This window comes from Ahaetulla prasina, chromosome 1 (genome assembly GCF_028640845.1).
Source record: "Ahaetulla prasina isolate Xishuangbanna chromosome 1, ASM2864084v1, whole genome shotgun sequence".
In the NCBI taxonomy this organism is placed as follows: Eukaryota; Metazoa; Chordata; class Lepidosauria; order Squamata; family Colubridae; genus Ahaetulla; species Ahaetulla prasina.
The window spans coordinates 281483516-281502197 of NC_080539.1; the positions used below are offsets into that span (position 1 = coordinate 281483516).

The 18682-nt window shown below is 37.4% G+C and overlaps 1 protein-coding gene across 1 annotated transcript in view; it reads right to left on the reverse strand.

The window, feature by feature from the left end:
• Positions 1 to 15254: 15254 nt before the first annotated feature.
• The window catches only part of ANO5 (anoctamin 5), a 73899-nt gene continuing 70471 nt past the window's right edge, over positions 15255 to 18682 (reverse strand). Inside the window, exons 21-22 of the mRNA XM_058161209.1 lie at positions 16797 to 16902; positions 15255 to 15713 (exon numbers count right to left, since the gene is read on the reverse strand). Coding sequence (XP_058017192.1) covers positions 15489 to 15713; positions 16797 to 16902 — 331 coding nt within the window. The 3' untranslated portion in view covers positions 15255 to 15488. The remainder of the gene's footprint in view (positions 15714 to 16796; positions 16903 to 18682) is intronic.

Consider the following 18682-nt stretch of genomic DNA (forward strand, 5'->3'; position numbering starts at 1 on the left):
CTCTTCAATGTTCCCCCCACCTGCCCTCAGAGATTTCAGCACCATCAACAGCGCCGTGTCAATACAGTGTCGTCTAGATTGTTTTCAGCACCACGGAGAGCGCAATCGGAAGCTTTCCTCCACCATCAACGTTCTAGGGGAATTGGGCGGACTCATTACAGTGAAGTCAATGAAGAGTGGGTGCCATGGAAACGGAAAGGAGCCAGTCAAGATTCGCCATCTCCAGGTTTTCCAAGAGCAACACACTTTGCAAAGAAAATAGGGTTTTACGAGACACTGACAATTAATTTTAGGATTTCCATGTCTGACTCCATTTTTTGACGCATAGACTGACCCAGTTGCGCAGTGCAAACACCACCTAGCATTCTCATAGCTTTTGCTGCAGTAAAACAAAATTGTCAGACCACTTCTTGCCAAGAGAATATGTCCTTTTAAGTTATGAAGTGGGACGTTTAGGTAATCAAATCAGCAAATCAATCAAAGCTTAGCAAATAGGGCTGTATCTAATTTCTTTATATAATATGACAGGAAAGTGTCCCAATATAGACATTATATTATACAAAATGATGTTAAACAATATCTGCTTATTGCTGGAGATACAGAATCCACAGCTGTGCCAAATCTATTTCAGAGGGTTAGGAGAGGAATATAATCTGGGGAAGGTTAAAGAGCATGATGGTGTGTCAAGCAGGAAATAAAAACATATGTATTATTAATGCAGCTTGGCTGGCAAACACATGGAACACAAGTCTAAAAATTATTAAATGTGAAGTTTTCGTTAACACCTGTTTCTTTCTTCACACAGCTTATCAGTTTGAATAACTGCAAGTTGTATTAAACATCTTCCACATCTTCCACATCTTCACATTTGTTTTCTGGTATTCAAATGTAGCCTATTAAAATATTTTCTAATTAATAGAAATCTTATCATCCCTCTTAATTTGTTGAATTCAAATATGGGTAAAATAAAAATCTACTCAGAGTGACAGTTATGCTCCTGAAGGCTCAGCTTTATTTCTTATTCATCCAACAGTGGTTTTCTCTAATGGTTTCTTATAACAGTGATATAAGGCATTAGGCCTATCCGTTTGAAAATTTTGATATTGGACATAATAAAGAAAGGGCTGTAATAAATGCAATTGACCTTGTTGATAAGATCTAAAGATATATATTTTTTCCTGTGACAGAAACATTTTACTAAGGATGCCCTCTGGTGGAAGGACAATGGTGTTTGGCAACATTCTCCCTCATTAATTTACGATACCTTTGATTCTGACAATTTTACCCTGTCTTTCTAAAATGGCATACACAATTAGACTGAAATGGGAACTGTTTAATTAAAAGCAGTGGGAAAAGCTTTAAAGTTTTATGCATTATAGCTTGCAAGCAAATGATTTGTTTAATCTTATTTATTATCAGGTGTTTGCTGCTTTAGATATTAGTTTGTATTTTCATCTCCCTCACTTAATTTGTACTTAAGTGCCTGAATCTTGGGCCTTTTTGCCAAACCTATAGATAAACTAATCTATGGATGCTGGAGAATGTAATGTAGATTTTCTTTTTAAAGTGTAATGCTGTTGCTTAGTCAAATGGATGTAAACTATTGCCTATATATATCATTATACTATGCATTATACTGCATAGTATAATGAGAGCAAAGCATGATTGTCTGAGGCATCCCAGGGGCTCCCTCATTCTTCCTCTTTCCACATATTATAGACCTGCACCATTACCTTTTCCTCCTCCTTCTCCTTGGCTGACCTGCGGAACTGCCTGCCACTTTGTTATGGGGAGGGGAACCAAAGGGAACCATGACCATAAGGAAAACTGCACCTCCACTTCTCATTCTGCCATGTTCCCATTCTCTCTCCAGAGAGAAAGAGAGTTCATATGTTGACTGTTTGCGCCCTCTAGCCCTATTACACCAGCAGTCATCCCAGTTGCTCCCTCACTTGAAAAATGAACTAGATGAGCAAGGACTAAATTACAATGGCTAGTGCATTTGACTGTCATCAGAGAGATCCAATTAAATTTATAGCCACCGCAACTCACTTGGTGACTTTCAGCTCAGCGTACCTCACAGAGTTGTGAAGAAATATTGGAAGATGGACTTGTATGTGCCCTGAATTCCGGAACAAAGATGGAATATAGATATATGTGCATGTTGGTGTGTCAGAAAAGGGCACATAAAGCAATAAAAATACCAAGGCTTTTCTCTGTACACCTTAAAGTTGTTGCTTCTTTAAAAGTCACATGCTGAGTAAATTCCTTGTTGCTGGGTGAGGGGGGAGCAAGGGATTGTGGGACTGACTAAAAAACTGTCACAGAAAGTTGAAAATGAAGATCATATGAAGCAGCAGCAGCAGCAGCAGCAGCACCACAGAGTCAGTAGCACGGAAGCAACGACAATTCCCCAAGTTTTATTCCCTTGGGAGTCATGGGTGCTGAACTTTGGACAATTTCTGTAAGGAGTCCATTTGAGATACCTTGGTTCAAAATTGAGTCAATCTAGTTCAGATTGTTGAACTGCAGGCTGGATGCATCACATGCTGGCCACACCCATCCCAATTCCGCAAAGGAAAAAAACATCGCAAAACATCACGACCGCAACGAGATCCCGCGAGTTTGACACCCATGATCTATTTGATTGCATATATGCATTACTCCTATATATTTTATATCTTGGAATATTCTCTCTCTACTCTCTTTTATTATTTATTTAATACTGAAATATTTGGGACATGTTATTTTACAAGTTACTGTAAATGAACAGATGCTCCTATTTAATTGGGAGAGGGAGAGGTCATTCATAATGTAATAATAAAAAAAAATCATTTGTTTCTAGATGACTAGGGTTGCTTGTACTGCTAATGTTCCTGCCCTTGTGTCAACAACACTCTGATTCTGACTGCAGTAGCAATGATGCAAAATCCCCATTCATGATAAGAATAACTGTGAGTTCTCAGACAGCATGATTTCAGATTCTGCTTAATCCATGGACTTTTTTGGAAGCAATTAACATGAGGGCGGGGTGAGAGGGAGGGACAAGGAGAGAGAGAGAGAGATATCAGAGAACAAGATCCATTGAATATGGTTGTTCCTATTTCTGAAATAGGACAGATCAAGAAGGAATTTTCCTTTATGTTAATTAAGCCAGCTACTGTTTTTGCTGACTCATTGTAACCAATAGCCCTGTCCCTGTACTTCTAGCGAAAGTCCATTTTTGAAGTATGTGGGGGTAGTCTTTGTTTGGTGATAGATAGATAGATAGATAGATAGATAGATAGATAGATAGATAGATCGATCGATACCGGCAAGTCTTCACAAGGACAAACACTTCAATTATTTCAACCAATGATACACCTCATTTCCTTCTTTAGGATTTTGTTTTAATGATCTGATTTTGTAATCCAGTAATTGTGTGATGCTCAGTCATGGTATAACTTGGAAGTTGCCTTTTCACTAGTCTTTTCAAGAAGCTATGTCATTTCTATTCAGAAATGCAGCTTATCATCCATACCTGGTGAAGAGAATTCTTTGTTCCTTCACCATGAAAAAAAGAAAGATCATGCTAAGTAGTTCTTATGCTGCAGGAGTAATTTGCTTTTCTAGCCTGCTCATCAGTCTTGTTTATGCATTCAACTTGAATGCAGAAACAGAAGAATCTTTAGATGTTAAATATGTACATGGGATTTACTAATTCTTGTAATTCTCTAAGAAAAACAACCTTAATAATAAAAAATAAAATATTTAATCCTGCTACCCTGCACCTAACAGTGAAGTTTCTGATTGTGCTTCATAGACAATGCAACAGTTTTTCTTAGATTCTGTCATGGTAACTTTCAGTGAAGATGGTAGATCTCACTGAACTCCTTTAACCAATTCAGAATAAATCTGGAAGGGATCTTGGAGGTTTTCTAGTCCAATTCCCCTGCTCAAGCATGAGACCCTATACGATTTCAGACAAGTGGCTGTCCAGTCTTTTTTAAAAACCTCCAGTAATGAAGCACGCACATCTTCTGCAGACAAGCCGTTCCACTGGTTAACTGTTCTCACTATTAGGAAATTTCTCCTTAATTCCAGGTTGCTTCTCTCCTTGATTAGTTTCCCTCTATTGCAGGGGTCTCCAACCTTGGTCCCTTTAAGACTTGTGGACTTCAACTCCCAGTCCCTCAGCCAGCAAAGCTGGCTGAGGAACTCTAGGAGTTGAAGTCCACAAGTCTTAAAGGGACCAAGGTTGGAGACCCCTGCTCTATTGTTTCTTGCTTTGCCTTCTGGCACTTTGGAAATTAAGTTGACTCCCCTCTTCTTTGTGGCATCCCCTCAAATACTATAATACTGCTATCATGTCACCCCAGTCCTCCTTTTCTCTAGACTAGCTAAACCCAAATCCTGCAACCATTCATGTTTTAGTCTCCAGGCCCTTAATCATCTTAGTTGTTTTTCTCTGGACTTTTTCCAAGTCTCAACATCTGTTTTGTAATATGGGTAACCAAAACTGGCTGCAGTATTCCAGGTGTGGTCTTACTAAGGTTTTATAAAGTGGTACTAATACTTCACATGATTTTGATTTAATGCCTGTTTATACAACCATGCCAAGTAACAGTGGACTTAACAATAAAAACAACAGTGGATTTTGGATTTCATGGTGGTTTTTTTTAAAAAAAACAAAGATAAAGATATTACCAGACACAAAAATATTAAATAAATGGTGCCTGTTAGATGAAACTTAAAAATTTAGAATCCATGCCCTCCATATAATTGGAAAATGTGCCTTTTTCACGTCTCCAACTTTTATATCTTGGTGAGTCAGTGCTAAAGTGGGTCAATGCTAAAGCATATATTTCTAGAGAAAAGATTTCACACATCGAAAGAAACAAAATGAGTCATGCTATAAAGCAAAAAAAAATGTTTTAAATGGCTTGGATAGAGTTTGCATTTCATTGATTATGTACGCTGCTTTCTTGCATATGTACTTTCCCAGTATTGTTTCCTCTTCTCTTCCCAAGGACAAGGTTTAAACAATGCATTGTTAAAGGTAGTTGGAAGTGTTTTACTGATTTTTGTAGGTCATCAGTAATGAATGCAGCAAGGTTTCGTATAATAGTACAAAATACCAGGGTGCCAGAAATATGCCAGTTTCTAGATACATAGGGGCAGATCAAATTGAATGGCAAGAAGAGCTGAAGTACCAATTGCTTATTCAAGTGGCCCAATCACTGATCAGATTACTATCTATTAACTTGGTCTATCTGGAATGGGGGATTTTGAAGTGTGTCTGAGCTTAAGACAACGCACAAAGCAAATATATCATCTGAATCATGGAATGATAATTATTCAGATTTTGTCAAGGGGCTTCATAGGAAGGAGAGTGAATGAAACGTGATTTTTTAAAAAAAATTCTTTTGAACTGTCTCCATACTGAGAATCCAGGTGTTTGAAGGAAGGCAACTGATCTTTTGCCTGATATCGTCAATGAACAGATCAATTTGTTCAGATTCCACAAGACATAGCAATATTTTATGCTCATTTGCTAATTATGACTGCCATTTGCATTTTTTGATTGCATTAGGTCTACTATAAGTAATAAATTATTATTGTCACATCAGCTCCTAGCAATTATATATCAAATATTCCTCCTCATCACTTAGCTCCATAGTAACAGCAAATTTGTTGGCTAGAATAGAGGTAGAGACAGACTCGCAGACAACTAGATACAGCGTAAAGGATGTTTCAAGGCCAAATGCAATATGCGACAATGTGACAATAACCCAGCCAGTTTCTTTCTTGCATGTATTACATGTATAAAGTCATTGTCATCCTGACTTGGGGGTTGTAATATAGCCGATTCTTCTCCCTCTTTTCTTCCAGAGTTCCATTAGAGAATTCTTAGAGGCTTGCTTGCTTTAAATAGGTTTTTGTGGATAAAATGTATCATAATTTGGGCACTCTGGGAGACACAACCAATGCAGTCAGTTATGTGGGTGTCTAACAGTGGTGGATTTCCATTATTCTTACAACCAGTTCACTTTGCATGCGCTTTGCTGGTAGCAACCCACCACTGGTGTCTAATGACTTTGCTTGTATAGTTGATTAATACTGATGATTACCTGCTATTAAGTTGGTGTCTACTCTTAGAAGCTACATAGATAGTTCTCAGGATGATCTTTCCCATCTGGTCCTTCCAGTATTCCAGTCAGGCACTCATAATTGCTATACTTGCATCCATTCAACTTGTTATTGTGTTTTCTTTCCACCTTTTCAAGCATTATAGACTTTTCAAGAGGCTTCTATAGTTAAGAGTGGATGAATTTTAATTTGTGACTCCAAACTGTGGACAAATTCTTTGAAAATATCTCTCTCTCACACACACACATGCACGCACACACACACATATCACTTACGTAAATACATACAATCTTGTGGATTCTTACACTATTTGATTTGCAGCCTCTGGCCAGGAGATTGTTAGAGATACCTCAATTATCACCATTAATCTCTCTTGTGGAGAGGATACAAATGTCTCCTTGCTTAAAGATGCTGTTCTGTCCCCCCTCCCCAACCACAACCAAGAAGACACGCGAGCTGACTATATCTGCCAGCAATTTATTCCTACGACAGATATCAGTTCTGGCAACGAATCTGCGATTGCCTGCCAAGTTCTCTTATCTCCTCAGAAGCCAGCGTAGCTGCAGTTCGTTGCTGGAGCAACCAAGATTTCAGAAATAAACAGAAATCCAGAAGCCAAATTCCTAGGCTCGAAATATTGCAGCCAAAGTTTCCAAGAGTCAGTTTTTGTCCGTCACAAGAAGCTACAGAGCAGCTCCTCCTGCTTTTATACACTGTGGGGTGTGGCTCCGTGACTCAGCACTCTCTAGGCCTGCCCCACCCCTTCTTTTGTTGTTCCTGCCTCTCCTTTCTGCGATGCCTGGGATTTAACCAGGACTGATTGTCAGTAGCTGGGTCTTGAGGTGTTGCCCGGGAGGGGGGAAGTGCGGGAGAAAGAGGCCTCATCATCTCCTCCACCTGGCCTGCCTCTGGAACCTGGAGCGGAGCCAGAGAGGAAGGTCCTGCAGAGGAAAGCCCTGTCGGCTTTTCCCGTTCACTCTCTGAGTCACTCTCTGCCAGGAGGCCAGGCTCAGGAGCCGAAAACACAACAGATGCCTTTATTGGATCTCTCAGTTGCAGGCAGCTATAGATTATAGGCCATTGTGCAATCTTCTGTAATTATTGTATATAAAGAAATCTTTAGCTAAAACATTTAACCAGAAGCATTTATTGCCTATGAAGTATGGTGCCAAGCTTCCCTTGAGACATTCTTGGACTAGGGCTAAATGTATTTTTCATTCTTCATACAAAACAAAGAGTTACTACAGGTTAAAACAGTCTAATATAGGGGGGGGAAATCTACCATATCTTCTGCTATTCATCACCTTTGTGATGTTCCTACCTATCCTCTCATTTAACCCCCACTCTGCTCTTACAATTCACTTGCTCTTCTCAGGGCATGGTGCACGTCCAGTCACATTGCCTCACCCCAACCAATATCCTGACAAGCACTCTCATAGTGGAGTGAAATCAAAGCCAGGTTCAAAAACAGAAAGCAAGCCACAAAATTCAGCAAGCCAACTTCTCACAATGGTATCTGCGAATCGGCAGACCAAGGATGAATTTTTTACGCAAAGGTTCCAACAATTGGACACTGATTAGCCAAAATAATTGAACGGCAATGCTCAACTTTAAAAAGGAATTTCTTTGATGAAGTCTCCACTTTCTTCATTACAGCACATTGGCTGTTGCACTCTAGAACGAAGTTCCCATTCTCTGTCTCAGTCATGTTGAGTTACGTGTTCCAGGCTCCTAGATCTGTAGATACTTTTGATAAAGCATTTCATTAAACACTTTCATTAAAAACATTTTGTTTTCTAAGTCTTTGAACTAGTTTACAATGTCAATGGGATGGTTTGCACTCAAACTCTTTAAATAACCTGACCAGAATGAAAGAAGATTGAGGGGAAAAGAGAAAATAAATAAATATAATTGTTAACATTACACTAGCTTGAATTAGACTAGCAAAAAAGCATCTTATACGAAAAGGAACTTTTTCTACATCTTCTGCCAGGTGGTTTTATTCAGCACTTATTCAAAACATTGTTTTCCCTCATGAAGACACTTCTAGGAAAATGACAGGTCATTTCTGAACTGCACTTAATGTACATATTGAGATTATTTAGCAATAAAAACCCAGCATGATATTTCTGCATCTCTGAAAAAAAAATAACATTGCTCTTTATATTTTAGTTTGGACACCAAAATTAGTATTTGTGAGAACTCTTTCAGGCATCGTTTTTCAAACTTCCATTTGTCTTATTCCCACAAACTGAAATGATATCCGTATGTAGAGAGCAGATTCACATTTTATGCAGCTGTTAAGTCTACTGCAACTATGTACTGCAGATACATAACGCACAGAATTTCTAAACGCCCAGTGGATACGTGCAGAACTGGAAGGAAATCACTCAGCTTACGCAGAGCTGCTTGCAGTTAAAGAAGCCACGTCACCTGAAAAAGACAAGTCCACAATAACACTGCAGAAAACCTCCACCTCTCTTTGGTCAATAATGCTAAAAGCAGAGGTAGATGTCTCTTCTTTCTTTCGAACACTTCTGTTCCGGCAAACATTTCCATTATTGCCATCATTCATTGTAGATGAAGCAGGATGAGAAACTAGACAGCAACAAGTAGATTTGATAGAATCAATAGATGGGTCTGAAGATCAAAAACAACTTATGAGGGAATGGGTAAGAAATAAATAGGATTGTAATTCTGTGGCATCGCTTCTTCCATTGTCATAGATCCAGAATTTGGCATTTAAGACAGAAATGGAACCAAGAAATAATATAGCCTATATGTTGTAAGAATTCTGTTACTGATATAAGTAGACAATAAAAAACACAATCCAGAAATAGCTTCTTCCACAATATGAACAGAATCCACTTCTGCACCATGTAAAATTTCACTGCTTTGCTGCAAATTAGACTTGTAGTTCTTATTAGCCACAATATATCTAATTTCTTTCCCTAATTGGGGGATCATTAGGTTAATTTGTCTAATACTAATTCATTAACTCCTAAAGTGTATCAACTTCACTTACATGTCTTGAATATTTCTTTGGAGAATTTCATTAACATACATTACTCTGCAGTACTACAGTATAAAATCCCTCTTATGTATTTTGCATTTTTTTCTGGTATTTTTAGAATCATGGAATTTTACTATGTTTTACTATGTTAAGTCAGAATCTGATATCATTCTCCATGTAGTTATTTGGACATAAACAATTATTGTTGCTTTACTGAAACAGAATAGCACTGAACAATCTTTCAAGAGATGCTTTGTTCATGCTCTTTTATGTTCTGAAAGTTCTTTTCAAGGATTTGCACAACTTTCATCCATGTATAATCTAGCAGATTAAAATATTATTGATGTTTCCAAAGATATTCCTTAACTATGCCTAGCAACTGCCTTTCTAATTATGTTAAAATTATGCTTTGTATTAGAAATACTATAAACAGAAAAGTGTTATCAGTCAAATAAATTAATGAAAGCACAGTATCTACCCTCCCCCCTGTAATTGGCAGAGAAACAAAGGGAATCCTGTTTTAGCTATTTTCCTTCATTATTCTCTTGGGCATGGATTGATTTTCTCTGTTCTATAATGAAAGAACCAGGAGAACAGCATTGAGAGTAATGCAAGTGTAGATTAGTATTGTCTTGAGTACTTATTGCCCTGACCAACAGTTATCAGACCAATAGTCTGGTGATATCGCTAGTCAAGATATTTTAGATCATTTTTCCTTGAATTCCAGCCATCATGAAGGCTCAGTGCTTTTGCAAGAATGGGCAGAAATGCCTTGCAAAGGAAAGGATTACTGAACCAGAGGCAGGGGTCAGGATGATAACTGCAATCACATGTATAACACACATTGAGATGGGCAGGGCTCTGGACAATGGCAGCTGCCATTTTGATGTTTACCACCCCTGCAAGGGTCTTGATCATAGTTATCTCTGGCTCTTCATTACCTAGAACAGGGGTCTCAAACTCAAGGCCTGGGGGCTGGATCTGACCCTTGGGGTGCTTAGATCTGGCCTGCAGGGCTGCCCTGGAAACAGTGAAGGACCAGTCTTTGGTACCAACAAAAACAGAGCTTGTGATAGCCATGTGCATCCATTTTTGCTGGCAGAGGGTTTTAGGAGGCTGTCGCAGGGGGCAGAATGCTCGGGCCAGCACAGGTGCCCCTGACACAAGTGAGGTTGACTGGCCATGTCCATCCTGGCTATGCCTATCCCAGGCCCCCCCCCCCCCACCCGAAGTCAAACACAATCCCAATGCGGCTCTCAATGAAATTGAGTTTGACAGTCCTGACCTAGAAGGATCATCGTAAGGACACTTTTGCAAAGATTAACATTTAAAATATACCCACCTATTTAGAAGATGACTGCAGTGCACAACACTCAGCTCTGGGTACAGTGCCCTTTTTAAAGTTGTCCCAGAGCTATAATAGCAAAAAAACTGTAGATTTAATTTCTCAGTGTCACAGAATAAGCTGAACTTATTTGCCATTGATAATGTCCTCCCTACCCATGAAAAAACTTAACTGAATTACATGCATTGTTAGCAAGAAATCCCACTGGCTGTATTGCAGATCTTATCATGACAACAACCTATGCATATATTAGAAGTTTCATAGGAAAGCAAGGACACAGATCTCTTCAGCTAAATAGCAAATATATTTGGAATCTATACACCGTGTCCTGTATACTATTTATTCAAGGAAAGGAACATTCCACATCAATGTGAAATACTTGGTAGCCTTTAACTTTATTTGGATTTTATCTGAATTTTACCCACACCTAAGAATTGTGAAATGTAGCATTTTTTGCACTGAGAAATAGCCATTGTTTTAATAGAGATACATGAATTTATAAAAGATGTATGTGTATTATGTATGCCTGGATCAAGATTAGGTCCAACATGCACTAAAGGATATTCATATGCATTCTGCTTAATTGTGGCATGTAGCTCAATGCAGTTTGTGTGGTTTGGATAGGATATCAAATCGGAGCCACAAAAAAACTTGAGTGACCATTAGAGGACAGAAAGCAGTACTTGAAAGTTAACTTTGCAGAACAAAATACACATATTTTCAACCTATCATAAGATAGTATTTGCACAGTATGGTATATGAGCCATGGCACAGTATGCATTAACATACAACTAGGTGGGAGGTAGGAAATTTGTCTATCGCAATCCATACTAAAATTGTGCAAGTAGATGAGAAAAAGTATTTAACTGGCAAAAAGACATTATATATGCTTGTTTAAGGCTATATAAATATGGATGACACTAGAACTGTGATGGTTAACCTATGGCACGCGAAGCCATATCTGGGGGCACATGAGTGTTGCCCTAGCTCAGCTTCAGCACGCATGTGCACGCCGGCCAGCTGATTTTCTGGCCTTCCGGGCCCACCAGAAGTCAGAAAAAGAGCCATTTACGGCCTCCTGAGGGCCTCTGGGGAAGGCCGTTTTTGCCCTCCCTAGGCTCCAAGAAAGCCTCCGGAGCCTGGGGAGAGTGAAAAACAGGCTTTCTGGTCCCACCGGAAGTTGGGAAATGGGCTGTTTACGGCCTCTGGAGGGCCTCCGGGGGGGTGGGTAAGGCTGTTTTTGCCTACCGGGCCCACATGCCATTGTGTGCCAAAAGCGTGGGGAATCGCGCACACGTGTGCGGGGGAGGAGGGCGCATTGACTTATGGATGTAGGCCCCCCAGTCTCCCCACTTTTGGCACACAACAGCAAAAAGGTTAGCCATCACTGCACTAGAAGCAAGCAATTGAATTCTGGCGCTAAGAGAATCCGATGAACTAGATTTTTGCAACCCAGCTCTGGTAGCCCTAAAATTGGCACCTTACTGTTTTCATTCTTTTAAGATGTGGTGAGTTCTACTTCCTCCTCCTTCCTATTTTTTTCCTTGAAAACAGCTTGTATGGAAAATTAATGCCAATCATTGAATCAGTATATAGTCAACTTCCATAGCCACGAATTCTGGAACTCTAGTTGCAATTTCATACGTACAAGAAAACAATTGTCAGTGAACATAATGGGACTCATTATAGACAAAAACACATAGATTCAAGGAATAAAGTAGTACCATTTATGTACAAATTAAAAACCAATTACTTTTTTTTTTTTCAAATTAGCCAAGGGAAATAATTGTTCGAAAATATGGTGCACTATATAGACACTATATAGCTCTGGCTTTGGGACACATTTATGACTCAAACAGCAACAGCAAGCCATGCAATAAACACTTTAAGAATAAATTTCTTTTAAATATTGTTTACCCATTCCCCCTGCTTTCAGTGACCCTGGACAGAGAACAGAGAAACAATAAGCATCTGCTTTTGTGAAAATGATCTGAACTTGTGAAATAACAACATATGGTGGAATATGACACAACCACATACTATTTCATTCTTCCTCTTTGCATCTCATTCCTTAAAAAAACCTGAATGTAATACAAAATATTTAGAAAGGCACATTAAAAGGTTAAACAAACCCTACAAACGTTTCATACCTGAAATATAAAGAGAGTTTTTAATGATAATTCATGAAACCAGGATAGTGTTAAATGTACTGTTTGCTCCATAAAGTATTATGACAAGGATTGAGATTCGGCATTGATACAAATACTGCATATTGTCCATTTTTTTTATAAGAACATTCGTAAAGAAAGAAGCAGTGATATTCAGTTATGAAGTGGGTGAGTCCATGGCTACATATATAGACATTTTGTGATTGCAGTGCATTCTTTGGCAAACTGAAATTCACATTACATATTTTATCTTAGGCATGCATACATTTTTTTGCATTAAAATGGTATTCTTTAGCACATTAAACTAATCATAAATAGTAACAAAAACAAGGCTGTTTAAGGATAATAAAAATTTGATTCAAAATCTGTGAAAAATGGTAAAGTTAGTTCTCAGTACAAAAGACAATAATTATTGTCATACTGTTTTCCCAAACATACATCCAACACCATAAATTATGCACCGATTCTATGACCTATGCATAAATAAGATACTGGATGAGAGGATGATGGTTACTGAAATCCAATCTTTGAAGGATTAGGCAGCTGTTTATCCTAATCAGAATTCTAAACAAGCAAGTTATAGCATAGACAAATAATTTTTTTGTATTTGCATATGAAAAAAGATGGAAGATTCTGCAAAATATTTGATACCGATTTTGAAATTTGTTTTGAAATCCAAATACTACTTTGCTCTGAGGCTATGTTAATATTATTCCAAACCTATAAAATTGTTCAATTCAGGAAAACTTGAACGAAGAAAATTAAATGACAGACAGTATCATTGTAAATAGTCATTTTTAGATTTTGTACAGTTTAGGTCTACATAAATCTGGGAATGATGCTCTGTTTATCAATCAAAAAGAACATTTTCATTGATCAAATATTTTCCACAGTATTTTGAGAATATAATTTTACCTCTTTTACTATCAGAAACAAAAAATCTGATTCACATGCTGACTGGCATTTCCAATATTTAACAGCTGTTTGGTACAAATACTTCATCATTGTGAAATGATGCTCCAACATGCTTCATTTTGACTGACAAATCCAGTAATGTTTATATTCCTCGATTACAATTCAATTGGATTATAAAGAATTAACTCAACTGGAAATTTGCAAAACTTGCCTTCCGTCTGGATGAATTACTGATAGACATGACTGAGTATAAAAGCTGCTAATGTCATGATACCTGTGAACTGATTTGTATATCACATTTTGCTATATGATTAAGAGAACTAACATTTTCACATCCATTATTTGTTTCTTAAGTGAATATACACAAGGCACTAAGCAATGGCAAAATAGATTTGACTATAAAATTGTAGTGAATTTTCAAAAATAGTTGCACTTTTTAAAATTATATAACAAAACATAGAAACCAAGGCTTATAATTAATTTCACATACATAAGACACACAAAATTGATAAATAAGACAATAAATTTGCAAAATTGTTTTAACATACCCCTTTTATAGGGATAGATTCCTTGACAATATTTAAACAATCACATTTTCTTAGCATTGGGACGCCGACTATAACAATGTGCATAATATTTCATTCTTTAATTACTAAGGATACATACTCTTTACAAAAAACAGGTCAACTGTTAAGGCAGAGTCACAAGAAATGGCTTTGCTCATAGCCCTTCTTTAGGTATTTGAAAATATGCTATTTTAATATTTAAGTATATTAAAATAGCATATTAGTGGACAAAAATTCATATCAATTCAATGGTTTGGGTTTTTATCAAATAATTTCTAACTAAATTTCAAAATTAATTTTGGTTTTGAGTTTTGATTTATAAGGTAATCAAATTCTAATTGTACCCTATTGAAAAATAATCTATAATTATTTGAGCCTTTAAAAGCAGGCAAATAGATTGTCCACCTCAAAAAAGCATTTAAATGTGCATATTTGTGCAACAGAAATGTATTCATGATTATGTGTAAGATTTTCCAAGTATTAAATGCTTGAATACCTTATGAAGACCAAAGCTTAAAAAGAACACAATAGCTCCTATGGGCAAGCAGAGAATTACAGAATAGTACTTCTTTAATACTGAGCAAGGCATCTGGTTTTCTAACATCATGTTTAATTTACCTCCTGGAAGAAACTTTCCAAAGAAGCTTCTCTAATATATATGTTCTTGCTTTGCTAAATCCTCTCAATTGCAACAAAGCTAACAATCTTAATAGGCTGAGTATGACTTTAAATTTAGGAACAGGCATTATTAAAAAGAGTAAGGGACACCATAATCTGTGGTGCTCTTTAAAATCCCAAGGCAATGATAAAAATAACACAATTTCCTTTCCATCTGTAGCACCATGAGTTGACCGTGCAATAAGTGGAAGACCTCACATCAGACTCTTGGCCTTATCATTTGATTTATTCATGCATTCATGAAAAATCTGGGTTGGGAGAATTTTGTATCTTTCTTGGTAACTCTCCAAACCTAACAAGGGGGAAGTCCTTTTCAGTCTTGGCAGTTTGTGACTTTGAACTCCTGCTTACATCACAGAAATCTGGGAACTATTCATTACAAAAGCACTTAAGATAATGGTATTTCCAGGAAAGCATACAATGTCGTGGAAGAGAGAATGCCATGCCAAAAGCTGAAGCCTTCAAAGTTAAAGAGCCCAAAAAAGTGGAGGGGGGAGGTCTGTTGACTGCCCAACAGTCAAACCATATTGTCTCCTTCCTAAATATTTTTAGGAAGTAGATTGGTTAAAAATACCAGAAAGCTTTCAAGGCATACTATGGATAGAGCTCACTGGAGATTCTGAACAACAAACTTTCACAGGCTGGAATTCCAGGCAAAGAGGTCACTCTTCGAGTTACATGGCTTCTGATAACTCCACTATTCCTTCACTAGCTATGACTTCCTTTTCCATGCTGGCACAGGTCCTACCTTCAAACAACTTCTGTTTCAATTTATTGAGTTCATGCTCATGTATGATTTTTTGTGTTAAGTACTTCTCACGTTTTATTTTGGCTTTCACCTCAGATGGGACATCTGGAATCATCCAGGCCACAAAGAATTTTACAATGAAGACAACATGCTGGAAGAGAAGACAAAAGAGAAGAATGCATAAAAAGAGGTTACGGAAACATCACGTCACTTCTCCTTCATTGTTTTAAATCAGGGCTAGAAATCACCTATAAAGCCATTCACTGAATAATGCAAAACAGATGAAAGCCTGTTTAGTTTGTTCTTCACAGTCTGAGAGTCCTTCAGGTGCTTTTTTACAAACTCCAAGTGGGCTTTCATGTGTTTTGCACTGAGGAGAGGCTTCCATTTAGCCACTCTGCCATAAAGCCCAGATCGGTGGATGGCTGCAGTGATGGTTCTCCTTCTGGAACTCTGTCCCATCTCCACACAGGCTCTCTGGACCTCAGTCAGAGTGATCATCGGGTTCTTGGTAAGAACCTCTTACTAAGGTTCTTCTCCCCCAATTGCTCAGTTTGACCGGGTGACCAGCTCTTGGAAGAGTCCTGTTGTACCAAACTTCTTCCATTTGAGAATTATGGAGGCCACTGTGCTTTTAGGAACCTTCAGGGCAGCAGCAATTTTATTGTAGTCTTCCCCAGATCTGTGCCTTGCAATAATCCTGTCTCTGAGCTCTGAAGGCAGTTCCTTTGATCTCATGGCTTTTGCTCTGCTACAGTATGCATTGCCAGCTGTGACATCTTCTATAGAGAGGTGTGCGCCTTTCCAAACCATGTCCAATCAATTTAATTTACCACAGGTCGACTCCATTCAAGGTGTAGAAACATGTCAGCAATGATCAAGATAAATGGGAGGCACCTGAGCTAATTTTCCTGTTGTTTCAAAGGGTCTGAATACTTATTCAGTATCTCGTTTTTTCTTTTTAATACATTTACAGACATTTCTAAAATTCTGTTTTCACTTTATCATTATGGGATACTGAATGTAAATTAATGAGAAAAAAATGAATTTCAATAACTGTAGAATCAGCCTGCAGTATAACAAAATTGACAACAGTGAAGGGGGTCTAAATACTTTCTGTATGCACTATATATAAAATATATACCTATCACTATAACGCAATATTGATACTCTATCATATTAATTTTAGAAGAGGCATAGAAGAACTTAACAATAATTATAAAAACCATTTTACCTCCATAATAATTATAAAAGCCATTTTTGCAGCCAGGATGTGCCAGAATTGCATTGTGTGCATGTACTGTTTCTCATGGTCTGGTGGATATCGATAATCCCTGTATCTGTTGAATATAAACATCTAAAGGTGAGCGGCTACCCTGAAACACAGACGATTACAATTGCTGTGGCATTTACATTCACATAAAGCTGTCAGTTAGGAGGACTTTTGATCCCGATTTTATTGTTTTGTTTTTTCAGTACAAAATCTGACTCATGTTTCTCATTTGTTCAAGCATAGCGAAAGCCAAATGTGAGAATATATTTACAGGGAAAAAAACCTACACATATTAAAAGAGAGCATAAGGTGAACTGGATACCACAGTGTGAAACATGGGGTGGCATAAATGAACAATAGAATACAAAATGCGTAGTAGCTCTACAGTATAAACTGAAAAGAAAAAAAATTGCTAAAAGACAATCAAATGTATTGCATAGGACAAATGTATGACCAGCAAAGAAACAGAGATGGTGAATAATAGAAAGCTACACCACAACTATGGCAACCCTTTCATGTTACACTAAATTCCATGGGAAAAACCATGGGAAATCATATAATTATCCAAAACACTTTCTACCACACATAATGAGACATCCGTTGGACAAGAATGCTGGAGAGAAAGGAAACTGAGACCACAGGAGAATATCTAAGCTTAAAAATAGTACACATATGAATTATCTTTGCTTAAGCTCTGGAAAAATGCACTGTGCAACAATCATCCATCTCATGTGCATTTCTATTTAGAGGAGCTTGAAATTAAGAATAATCAAGATATTCCCACTAAAAAGCGCAGGTCCGTATCAAAATGCATAGGAAATGTCATTCCACAATGTATTTCCTTATATTTTCTGTATTTTAATACAAAAAAAAGATGATTTGTTTTGACTATACTGAATAGAATAGAATAGAATAGAATAGAATAGAATAGAATAGAATAGAATAGAATAGAATAGAATAGAATAGAATTTATTGGCCAAGTGTGATTGGACACACAAGATATTTGTTTTGGTGCATATGCTCTCAGTGTACATAAAAGAAAAGAAAAAGAAAAAGAAAGAAAAAAGAAGAAAATACCTTCATCAAAGGTACAACATTTACAACACAAATGATGGTCATAGGTTGCAATTTAACCCTTAGTGATAGCAACAAAAAGTTACTGTCATACAGTCATAAGTGGAAAGAGATTGGGGATGAAAACGATGAGAAGATTAATAGTAGATTTAGTAAATAGTCTGACATTTTTGAGGGAATTATTTGTTTAGCAGAGTGATGGCCTTCAGGAAAAAACTGTTCTTGTGTCTAGTTGTTCTGGTGTGCAGTGCTCTATAGCGTCGTTTTGATGGAAGGAGTTGAAACAGTTTATGTCCAGGATGTGAGGGATCTGTAAATATTTTCACAGCCCTCTTCTTGATTCGTGCAGTATACAGGTCTTCAATGGAAGGCAGGTGGTAGCAATTATTTAATGATATAAGCTAGAATCAGTCTGGCAATTTGGTAAACTTGTTTGCAGAGGGAGGGAGGAAAGAGGGAGGGAGGGAGAGAGAGAGAAAGCTCAATAATAAAGAATTGATTTGTATGATTTGTATGGTTGTGTGCTTTTTTTCTGATAAGTGGGGTGCCTGCAGAAGAGACCTACAGTGGGCAGTTTTTAGATTTGAGGAGGGGGATTGTTATTCCTTTGTGAGAAATTTTTAAAATATGCTGTAATTTTTAAAGGTATGATGTCTTTAACAAACAGCATTTTTTTTATTTATAGGCCAACTCTATTTATTTTGTTATACTTTATGAGAGCAAATATGTTGTTTTGACTTCTGGAAGAAGAAGACTTTAGAGTTTAGCTTGAG